An 11532-nucleotide genomic window follows, 5' to 3' on the forward strand; every position below is an offset into this window, starting at 1 on the left:
ATCTTTTAATTCCAGCGGCGATGGCGAGGGCCTCTTTGTCTAGCTGACTGTAGTTTCTTTCCGGTTTTGCTAGTGTCCGGGAGAAGAAAGCGATGGGTGCTTCCGTCCCGTCAGGTAGGGTGTGGCTGAGGACTGCTCCTATACCGAAGGGTGAGGCGTCGCATGTCACTGAAAGCGGGAGGGTTTCGCTGTATTGAATTAAAACCGCGTCTGATGTTAGTAAGTCCTTGGTTCGCTGGAGCGCAGTCTCTTCCCGCTTTCCCCAGGTCCAGGTGGCCGCCTTATCGAGTAGCCGGTGTAGGGGTTCCGCCACGGTCGCCTTCTGGGGTAGGAAAACATTGTAAAAGTTAAGTAACCCCAGAAATGCTTGAAGCTCCGCCTTGTTGGTTGGTGTGGGGGCTTCCTTGATGGCCCTGAGTTTCTTCCCGGTCGGGTGTATTCCGTGCCGGTCCAGAAGGTAGCCCAGGAATTCGACCCTCTCGGTGTGTAGTTGGCATTTGTCCCTTTTGACTTTAAGGCCGGCGTTTTTGAATTTGTTAAGTACCGCCCTTAAACGGATCTCCAATTGTTCTCTGTCGGCGGCTGCGATCAGCACGTCGTCAAAGTATGGAACCACCCTTTGATGCCCTGGAGGAGCCTCTCCATGAGGCTTTGGAAGATCCCGGGCGACGCTGACTCCGAACTGGAGTCGGTTGCAGCGAAAAGCCCCCGGTGTGTGACAATCGTTTGCGCTTCTGCGGTCTCGCGTCGACCGGCAGTTGCTGGTAGGCTTGTGCCAAGTCGAGTTTTGCGAAGACCCGGCCTCCCCAGTGAATGCAGGAGGTGCTGCACCACTGGGACGGGGTAGGCGCTTTGTTGTAGCGCGTGATTAAGGGTGGCCTTATAGTCCCGCATATTCTAATAGAGCCGTCGGGCTTGATGGGGGTGACTATGGGCGTCTCCCAACGGGCATGGTCGATGGGTTCAAGCACCCCCTGCGCGACGAGCTTGTCTAGTTGCTCGTCAATTTTTGGTTTGAGCGCAAAAGGCACTCGCCGAGGCTTAAGGCGGATGGGCGCGACGTTGGGGTTAAGGTTGAGCGATATAGGGGCCCACGGTACTTGCCTAGCGAGTTGTCGAAGACTTCCTGGAAGTCCCTCACGGGTCGCTTCCCAGTCGGTCGTGTCCGTGCGGTGGATGCCGGTTACTCGATGCCGGCGGGGCAAACCATTGTAGGCCGAGCAGGCTGGGGCGGTCCCGGTCCACTATCGTGAGCGGCAGGATGTCAGTGTGGTTCTTGAATGTTACCTTGAAGTGCCCGATGCCAACTACAGGGATGCGATTTCCCTGATAGTCTTTCAGGATTAGCTTCTGGTCGTCCAGCTCGTTGCGGCGGATGGTCGGGACCAGGCGCTTGATTGTGCGCCATGATACCATTGAGAGGAAGGACCGGAGTCCACCTCCATCTCGCAGGGCCTGTCCTCGATGCTCAGGGCCACGTGCACCTTCCGGGCGTCGGTGGTTGATGAGTGGCCGATGACGACCGTCTGATGGGTTTCTTCGCGCCGCTGTGCCTCGCTGAGTCGTCGGCTCCGGTTGTCGCGGCTCCACCGGCTCTCCGCGGGTCGGTCTCGGTGCCTGGGTGGGGTGCCGTCTCGTCGGCGTGGGCTGCCGCCTCGGCGGCGCGGGCTATAGCTCTTCTTGTTCCGGCACACCTTGGCGATGTGCCCCGCTTCTCGCAATGCCTGCAAATGGCGTCGAGAAGCGGCATTCGGAGCGGGGTGATCGCCGCCGCACTCAGCGCACGGAACCCCGACTTACGACTCCGGTGGTCTCGGCGATCACGTTCGGTCTGCAACCGATGGATCTCTTCGTCCTCATCCTCGGTGTCTGGCGGGGATTCGAGGTCGCCATGGTGTGCGGTCGTTTCCCGCTGGCTGGTGTCTCGGGGCTTCGCGGCGGCTGGGGATGCCTCATCGGTGGATGGCCGTTCCGGCGCGTTGGTTTGTCTCATCCGGGCTGCGGACAGGCGGGTGGCCTCGGCTGCGGTGGCCTCGGCGAGGGCATCGGCGAGGAGATGTTGCCCTTGGCCATCAGTCGGCTCTGCAGCGCGGGATCTCGGAGTCCGAGGGCGAGTCGGTCCCGGATCGCTTGGTCCAGTTCGGGGAACTCACACGGTCCGCCCATGTTCCGCAGCTGGGCCACAAAATCGCTGATGGACTCGCCTTCGCGTTGGTCCCGGCGGTAGAAGTCATACCTGCGGATGAGGATCGGCACGGTGGGGCGTAATGGCGGCGCAGGATGGGCTCGAGATCAGCCCAATCCATCTCCTTAACGTCTGTGGGCCTTGCGAGTGCCTTGGCCATTTTAAACACTGCGGCCCGCAGTGCGTTAGGAATACTGCCCGCTTCCTCTGGCCGTTGGCGTCCTTGAGATTGCTGCATTCCAGAAACATCTGGAATCGATCAATATAGGATTCCCAGTCTTCGGTCGCTGGGTCGAAAGGAGCGGGTGGTACGGTACTGGCCATCTTGTAGATGCGGGTCACCGGTGCCACGTGCTAGTTGGTCCTCGCCTCACGATCCCACCTTCGTCGCCAGTGTTGGATCCGGGATCGGGTCACAAAGAGGCGAGACGCAAGTGAACATTCAGCTCTTTTTATTCAGCTCTAGTTATGGACAAAGTAACTGTGTAAAACCGCTTGGCTTTATACTGCCGGCCGGCGGCTCGGCGGCCAATGGCAGCGCAATTTCCGCGATCGGCTCGCCAATCGCGGGAGATTCGTGGCGCTCCAATCACGGCCCGGCAGTCAGCCAATCGGGCTTCAGTTCAGGCGGGCCAATCGGGTGCGGGTTTCTCTGCGAATGCTAATACAGAACAGGTGGCAAAACTCCCTCTCTCAAAAAGAAGGGCTTCATATTTTTTCCCCCTCTTTATTTAGAGGGGTGGGGAGAGAGAGAGAGAGAATTGATCAGATTGAGTAAAAAACTCAAGAAAACATGCAAAATACATTTTTAGCTTAGCCCAGCAGGTAAATATATCTTTTGGTAAATGCTATCCTTTTCTATTTTTCTTTTTTCTATTTTCTATATGGTTTAATGATTTCTCTGTATAGGTTGTGAATTGAATCATACCACCCGGAGATGCACAGTGAAAGAAGATGATGACTTATTAGAACACTTGGTATATTTGAGGACAGTAAGTTTCAACAGAAGAGAACCTCTGTAGGTCAGAGTTGAACTTGGTGCTCCCTGAGCTTGGGTGTTTGCCTGCAACCATTTCATTACCTGATTAGGTAATGTCATCAATGCTAGTGAGTGTGAGATCAGATAAACCCCCAAGTGGCCTGAAGAACTCTCAAGAAGTGTGCTAGGACCAGATGGCTGCAAATAAATATGATCCTTCCAACTTCCCCCTCCCAAATCCTGTCAGAACTATTATCTTCATAGCCTCACCATCCTGTCAAAACCAGTGAAGTTTCTTGGATGTCTATAGAGCAGTGGTAGGATTTAAACAATTTTGCTACTGGTTCTGTAGGTGTGGCTTGGTGGGCATGGCTTGGTGGGCGTGGCAGGGGAAGGTTACTGCAAAATCCCCATTCCCTCCCCACCCCACTAACCTGCTTTCCAGCTCCATTCTCCTGTGCAGAGCAACAAAAGAAGACCCAGCCAATCAGCTGGGACTCAATGGGAGGCGGAGAATAGATAGAGGCGGGGCCAGTCAGAGGTGGGATTTGCCAGTTCTCCAAACTACTCAAAATTTCCGCTATTGGTTCTCTAGAACTGGTCAGAACCTGCTGAAAACCACCTCTGCTATGGAGATTCTCAGTCATCTAGATCATGGTTATCCCAAAGGTGCTTTTGGAAAAGAACTGAAAGAGCTGCTTGGATGAGAAGAGAAAGGACTTCAAGGAAAAATAAAGTTTTTGAAAAAGCACTTTTGGGACAGCTAGACTTGGATGACTGAGAATCTACCCAGACATTTAGTGACTGTGGGTTTTTTCCCTGTTTATACAGGTAGTCCTCAACTTATGATTGCAATTAGGCCCAAAATTTATGTTGCTAAGTGAGAAATTTGTTAAGTGAGTTTTGCCTCATATCTCAACTTTTCTCGCCACCATTGTTAAGTGAATCAATGCAGTTCTTAAATTAGTAATGTGGTTGTTAAATGAATCTTTACTTGTCAGAAGGTCCCAAAGGGGGATCACATGACTCTAGGACACTGTAACCATCATAAATGTGAGTCAGTTATCAAACAACTGAATGTGAATCATGTGACCATGGGGATGCTGCAATGGTCATAAGTGTGAAAAATGGTCATAACATAAGTCACTTTTTAAGTCCCTCTGCTAAACAAATAATTCCCTCAACACTGTCCAACTATTTACAAAGTCTGCACTATGTTACTGTTAATCTTCTCATCACTCCTTATCGCGCCTCCCCACCCACGTGTGACTGTATGACTATAACTTTGTCGCTTGTATCCTTACAATCTATATTGACTGTTTCCTAGTATGATTTGATTGCTTATTGTACCCTATGAGTATTATTAAGTGTTGTGCCTTATGATACCTGATGAATGTGTCTTTTCTTTTATGTACACTGAGAGCATTTGCACCAAGACAGATTCCTTGTGTGTCCAATCACAGTTGGCCAATAAAGAATTCCATTTCCATTTCCATTTCCATTTCCTTTACCCTTTCCCTTTCCCATTCCCATTCCATTCCATTCCATTCTATTTTTTTCAGTGCCATTGTAACTTCAAACAGTCACTAAATGAACTGTTGTAAGTTGAGAAGTACTTGTATGCAGATAGTAAAACAGTTGCAAGCAATCAACTAAGTTCAGGGAGCATCAAGATTTCCAACAATAACTTTCCCATATTGTTCCAACCTCTAGACATAATTCTTCACATTTTATTGGAAAGTTTTCCTTTTCATAAACTAATTATGGGGAATGCGTATCCTTCCAGATTTTCATAGATACCAATTCCTACTCTCCCCAGCCAACATAGCCAATTGCAAAAAAAAAAAAATAATAATGACGGGAGCTGTAGTCCAACAATGTTTGTGGGGGCCTTAAACAATGCTTCTGTTTTTGAAAATGCTCCCCATTCTGCATTCTCTGAAGAATGGTAGACAGTGACATTCAGGAAGGTTTGTGGAGGCTCCGGGACAGCCCTGAAAATCTGTAAAAGCTGCTACATAAATGCTCAGAAAGGACTGCAGGTTGTTTTTTGTTTCTTATCATCAAGGTGTCCCTGGGGGAAGATGCTGATGATGAGACCCATGTGGTGGCTGTCGAGTCCAGAAACATGGCCAGTGCTCCTGAGCCAGTACCCATTGTCACACTGAAACATCCTGTCTTACCAATGGTAATGCATAGGGGAATGCGGGGGGAGGTGTTATGTTATTTTAAATTTATATTAAATAACTTACACTATTTTAATGTAATTTATATTCTGTGCATACTTCATAAATGGTTCAGAAGTCTTCCTAACAATTTGGACATGTTTTGGAGAGGTAGTTTTCTAGGCACTCATATCTTAAAGTGCATTAGGGAGCTATCGACTAGGCAACATCTGATGTAAAATTATTTGGACATGTTGTCCCAGCTAGTAACGTAACGTAACGTAACGTAATGTGCAGAATGGAAATAGAAATAGAATAGAATAAACAGAACACAACCGAATGGAACACAGCAGAACAGAACACTTTATTGATGAAGTGTGGTTAGACACACAGAGTAATTTGTCTCTGGTGCAGAAGTTCTCAGTGTACGTACAAACAGCAATGTAATATATCAACAGCATTCTGAAACATGCCATCTGTTTTTTATAACAGGTGTGTCTTGATGGCTTTGAATTGCTTCCCCCCGTTTCTTTTATCCTAAAATCGGGAATGGGCCCAGTATATCTCCACGGGCAGCACCTGATCTGTAAGTAGAAGCCATGTCTTTTCAGTGCATGTGTGAGAATAGACTGGGAAGTAGTGAGTAGATAATTACATCAGAAGATGTGACTTGGAGTCTGTGTGTAGAAATTCAAACCACCAGGAGATGTAGAGGACTGAATCTATATATCTAGATAACAACTAAGAATAGTTTTTTAAATTTCATGTAAAAATATACATGGTATGGGGAGAATATATTTGTATCTTCAGAGGATATATGTAGCAGCAGCTAAAACACCGTGACAGTTAATCCATGCAATTTTTGTTGTGAATTAATGATTGCTCAATGCAACATTGGCAATAGCTGGATACAGCCTCCAGATACCAGTGTAGGAATGGAATGGAAAAAGTAAGTATGATTGACACAATTAATATATGAATCTATGATGGCTTTTTAAGACCATGCATGTCAACCTTCCTCAACCTGAAGTCCCTTAAGTGGAGCAAACCCTTAATCCCATCATCACAAGAAAGTTATGATTGATGTTTTGGTCTAATTACAAAATTGGGAAAGGCTGATATGTATTCTTTGAGGGGTTATCTGTAATTGCGTTATGAAATAGCACTATCTAGACGTTGCTTTCTTTTTTAAAAAAGAAATCAAAGGTTTTTGGTGGGGGAGAGATTATCAATTGAAGTGATAGACAGGAGAAGGAGTGTCTAATCTTTTCCAAAGTTTGGGCTTTTTTTTAAAAAAACCACCATGTCTTTGTAAGCTGCTTCTCCACACTAACTGCAACTGACAAATACAGGCATGCTGATTTTATGAGTATGAAAAGAATGGTTAAACACCCCCTGTGTGATCTAATTTGTTCAGCTAGCTGGGTTTTAGGATATGGGGAAAAATCATTATTTAACTTACTTTCTTGCAGGCATCTGTTGCTTTTTTTTTTCTCCCTTCTACAGGGAAATGTAATACTTTATTCTTCATCCAGTTTATGAACCATTTGTAAACTTCCTATTCAAAGCAGTGCATAGCTAAACCAATAATCTAAACGATATTGAAATTTAATGTGTTTTCTTGCTAAGGAAAGTGACCTACACACTCAGATTTTGAGTTGTTAAATGTTAACAGCTGTACAAACTGTAATATTTAAGACGAACAAAAATTTTAACATTTTACAAGCAAGTAATACCCATGCATGTGTGCCTTATAAAATCATACCATGCAGAAATCAACATCCTTTCTCTTCTTCAACTGGTTTCAGTTTATATGTTAATTTTTCTAACATTACTTAGATCCTTATTTTAGATATTTCCATGATTTTGTTCTTATTGCTAGTAATGAAAACATGTCAATAGCACCTTTCACATTGGTATAGAAGAACAAGTCAGGTATCTTTATACAGTCTTATCTATAAAGCGATTATTTTTCGTTTTTTAACTGAAATTTTTACTTTATTCAAAGCTTAAAATACAAAATGCCAAAATATTTTTAAAAAGCAAAAGAAGAAAAAGCGACACAACAAAGAAGACATTTTAAAAAGTGTCTTAAAAATAAAATAAAAAAGACTAACACTCTTGCATTTTATATATCAATTTATTTTATTTAATATTTATTAAATTTAATATTTGGTCAACTGGAAATATTGCTAGGTAAAGACAGACCATGTACTACAAATATAATAAAAGGGATTAAAACAGTATTGAAGCTACTATTGAGAGGTTTTGCTATGAGGAATGAAACCAAGAGTGGGTTAGAAGGGCATCCTGAACAACCCTTTACATATGAATAAAAATAAATAGTTTGAAATTCAAATTCATGAACCTTACTCCTAAAATCTGAGACTACTCCTATGAAACCTGGATTGGACAACCATTTATTAGGGGCCTGGAGCATATGCAGAACAAATTGGGTTTGTCTAGTCTAGTGAAAGGAAGCACTAGGGGTGACATGATAGCAGTGATCCAATATTTGAGGAGCTGCCACAAAGAAGAACGGTCAACCTATTTTCCAAAGCACTGAAAGGCAAGACAAGAAAAATGGATGGCAACTAATCAAGAAAAGAAGCAACCTAGAACCAAGGAGAAATTTCCTAACATTGAGAACAATTAACCAGTGGAATAACTTGCCTTCAGAAGTTGTGGGTTCTCCATCGCTGGGGGCTTTTAAGAAGAGAGTGGACAGCCACTTGTCTGTATTGTATAGGGTCTCCTGCTTGAGCAGGGGATTGGACTAGAAGACCTCCAAGGTCCGTTGGTTATTCTGTTATTCTCTGCTTTCCTCCCAGCCTTTTTAAAAAAACCCAGCTTTAGCTGTCTTTGTGACATCATGCTGCTCTGGCTTCCATTCTGCTGCTCCTCCCCATGGATTCATTTTAACTGTCACAGAACTCTTGTTGGTGCTGAGGACGGTGGCTGAAATAACGGTGGTCAGAGGAAGGTTTACCAGCTGCCTCCTTAAGGGTACCGCTAGGCACGCTGCTTTCAGACATCTCTTGCTGGTGGTCCAGAGCGTTTTTGGGTGCTAAGGGAAAGGAGGGGATGCTCTTTAAAGGGGCCCAGTGGTGGTGGATGTTATGTTTAGTACTACCTTGCAATTCTCTCCTGCAAGTGGAAGATGACTCTGACTACGAGCCGACAGATGATGATATTCCAGATGATGCTGATGTTGATGAGGATAGTTTTGATGAAGAAGAAATACCAAGTCCGGAGATGCCAGCTGTGAGTTAGGTTGATTTTGTGGATGATGGGTTTCCATAGTCAGGGTGGATGGATTGATAAAGTTCAGTTGTGCTAAGTTTCTTACTTTTGCAGACTTTTCTACCACCTTTAAAAAAAATCTAAAATCTATCAACCTATATTATTCCCAGTCCAGAGTTATGTACAGGTAGTCCTTGACTTACAACAGTTTGTTTACTGAATGTTCAAAGTTACAATAGCATTGAAAAAAATGACTTGTGACTTTTCCAGTAGCCCCATGATCATGTGATCAAAATCCAGATATTTGGCAATTGGTTCATATTTATGACCATATTGCCATGTCCCAAGATCATATGATCACCTTTTGTGACCTTCTGACAAGCAAATTCAATGGGGAAGTCAGATTTACTTAACATCTGAGTTACTAACTTACCAACTGCAGTGATTCACTTAACAACGGAGGCAAGAAACATGGGGCAAAGTTGTAAAATGGGGCAAAACTCACTTAACAAATGTCTCACTTAACAAGAGAAATTTTGAGCTCAATTGTGGTTGTAAGTTGAGGACTACCTGTATTTAAGATAGTTATATATAAATTTTCTAAATAAATAAACCTTATTCCTTTAATATATTAATGTTTGCATCCTGATGCTTAATTGCTCTCCATCTACATAAAGAGCTCATCACCACAATCTCTCTAATTGGCCTTAGGGTGCTATTGAGTTCAAAGACAGCAAACTATAATAATGTCTCTGCAAATCATTGCAAAGATAGGGTGTCTTACATACTGATTACTAATCAGGAGACAGAAAAAGTACATGTAATTTCTCATATGCTAGTTGAAAGGGAAGGACAAGAGTTAGTGTCTGTCCTAGACAATATGGTGACCACAGAACTCACCAACTTCCCTGTTTCTTCTGGCTTTAGGCTTTTTTTTTGTTTACAGTTAAAAATAATAATGGAGCTAGTACTGAGAAATAATGAATCAGTGTTCAGCATCCTCCTTATTTCCAAGAAAGTCCCTAGATGTTGTATAATTTTCATTGGCTTTCTTAATAAATAAAACTGGTGAGTGGTTTTCAATAGCATTGCCAAAAAAGTGTTCATCTACTTAGGAAAAAAACAAGTAGATTTGGTTCCACTGGTTTAGCAGAATGCAACCTAGGGGAGATAGGGGCAGTTTAATATAAAGATGGATAAGCCACATTCACCACAGCAATTATTTATGACCAAGGAAACAAATTATCAAGACTAGTTCTTAAAATTCTAGCTTTCCCTCTGGTAGAGCATGATTTTTCCTTGGCTGCCTTCTTTGAGATGGAAAAGGAATGTTCTTTGTATAGACTATGAAGTTCATTTTAACATAGGTAGTATTTGATGTAGTATTAAGGCATCAGGCTAGAATCTGGGAGGCTGTGAGTTCTAGTCCTGATTTATTTTTATATTGCCTTTATTATTTTTAACAATAACTCAAGGCACCAAGGATGCCTAATTATCCACCCTCCTCCTATTTTCAACACAACAACAATTCTGTGATGTAGGTTGTGTGAGTGATCTTTGAATTTCTTTTCCATAGGAAGAGACATCAAATCAAATTTCCTAGCTGCAGCAAGTATTATCTGAAGGAGACCTGCCAAAGAATCGAGTTTGGATTGGTTCCTGCTGATGGATTATTCTAAAGAAGCCTGATTAAAAATGTATTGCAGTAAAAGCAATTGTTGCTTGTGGGTCTACCATAGTCTCCTTTTTGGATGGGTGGTTGGGAAAGGCAGGTGCTAAAGATATCACCAGTGACTATTTTTTTTTTGATAGTGACTCAAGCCAATGTTATTTATCAGACGCAAGAAAGCATGCTGTGGAAAGTAGGTAGCATTTTTTATTGCCCATATTCATGAACAATGGTGGTCATCATCTAAGTCTATGGCCCCATTTGGCAAAATGGGTAGGGCAGTCCTAATCACAGCAGGACATACTCAAGATACAGATGACCAGCCTACATTCCTTTAGATTACCTTCTGTGTGAATTGAAGGAAAATGTTTATAACTGAAATAAAACTGCCTTATGTTTTCTTTTAATTCAGTCCATGACTATATCCTTGTCAGTTACCAATGTTCCCCCTATGATATTGGTCTGGAGAGATCCTAAGCATAGATCTAATATTTATAATAGGATATGCCATACTATATGATATAAGCTAAATAAAGGGTTGCTACATTCTCAGGCATGGCTCCTAGAACTCCACTTGTCCAGCTCATTCAATTGGACAAGAACCACATAGATTTTAGCATGGTATCTTTAATGCTTAGCTAGAGGTCAATAAACAATGTTGAAACTGTCCGAGAAGGCTTCCTCCCTCCCCCGCTCCCCTCCCTCCCCTCTTCTTGGAATGAGTTGAAATTCTTCTTCCCAGACTTTGTGTCATTTAAGAGAAGAACTGTCAACTAATGTGTCTACTTTTCATTGGTCTATTCTTCTTTCCATTTCTTCCCCAACATCTTCACCATTTCTCATCCCAAACTAAGTTTATCCCAGGAATGCACAACCTGAGGTTCTATAGGTAATTAAAAATAGTAATTAAACATCTTTCTCTTCAATCCAAAGGGAAATTTTCCCCTTTATTGTTCCTAGTAGATTAAGAACCCTGTTGAATTAAAATTCTGTTCCCATGTAACCTATTAAATACTTCTAAAAGCATCACTCTTGGCATTGCCCAGTAATTGGCATTTAACTGAGTGCTGGCCACCTAACCACAAAGGCAAGAAACAATACAATCTTAGTTTCATTGTGAATAAACAACTAAGTCCCATCTAACATTAAATCCATCTGCATTAGTGGCAATATATTAAGAACAGCAAACTGGTTTAGAACATGATGTCTTGATAGACCAACTAATGTAGTGTTCTATATTTTGATTGGGGTAGGGTGTCTGTAGCTTCAACACTTTGGATAGGAATCACCT

At 43.2% G+C, this 11532-nt stretch overlaps 1 protein-coding gene across 5 annotated transcripts in view; it reads left to right on the top strand.

The window, feature by feature from the left end:
* The window catches only part of LOC113447202 (nucleoplasmin-like), a 22513-nt gene extending 12230 nt beyond the window's left edge, over positions 1–10283 (top strand). For 3 of the 5 annotated variants that reach the window (XM_087938908.1, XM_026717244.2, XM_087938911.1), the window contains 5 exons: positions 3095–3177; positions 5233–5352; positions 5822–5915; positions 8484–8593; positions 10149–10283. In XM_087938908.1, the coding sequence (XP_087795034.1) occupies positions 3095–3177; positions 5233–5352; positions 5822–5915; positions 8484–8593; positions 10149–10175 (434 nt within the window). In that variant the 3' untranslated portion in view covers positions 10176–10283. The remainder of the gene's footprint in view (positions 1–3094; positions 3178–5232; positions 5353–5821; positions 5916–8483; positions 8594–10148) is intronic. The other 2 variants (XM_087938907.1, XM_087938912.1) reach the window with 1 other exon arrangement.
* The last annotated feature ends 1249 nt before the right edge of the window (positions 10284–11532 follow it).

The sequence above is a fragment of the Pseudonaja textilis genome, chromosome 9 (assembly GCF_049901715.1).
Source record: "Pseudonaja textilis isolate UNSWEBS1 chromosome 9, rPseTex1.2, whole genome shotgun sequence".
NCBI lineage: Eukaryota > Metazoa > Chordata > Lepidosauria > Squamata > Elapidae > Pseudonaja > Pseudonaja textilis.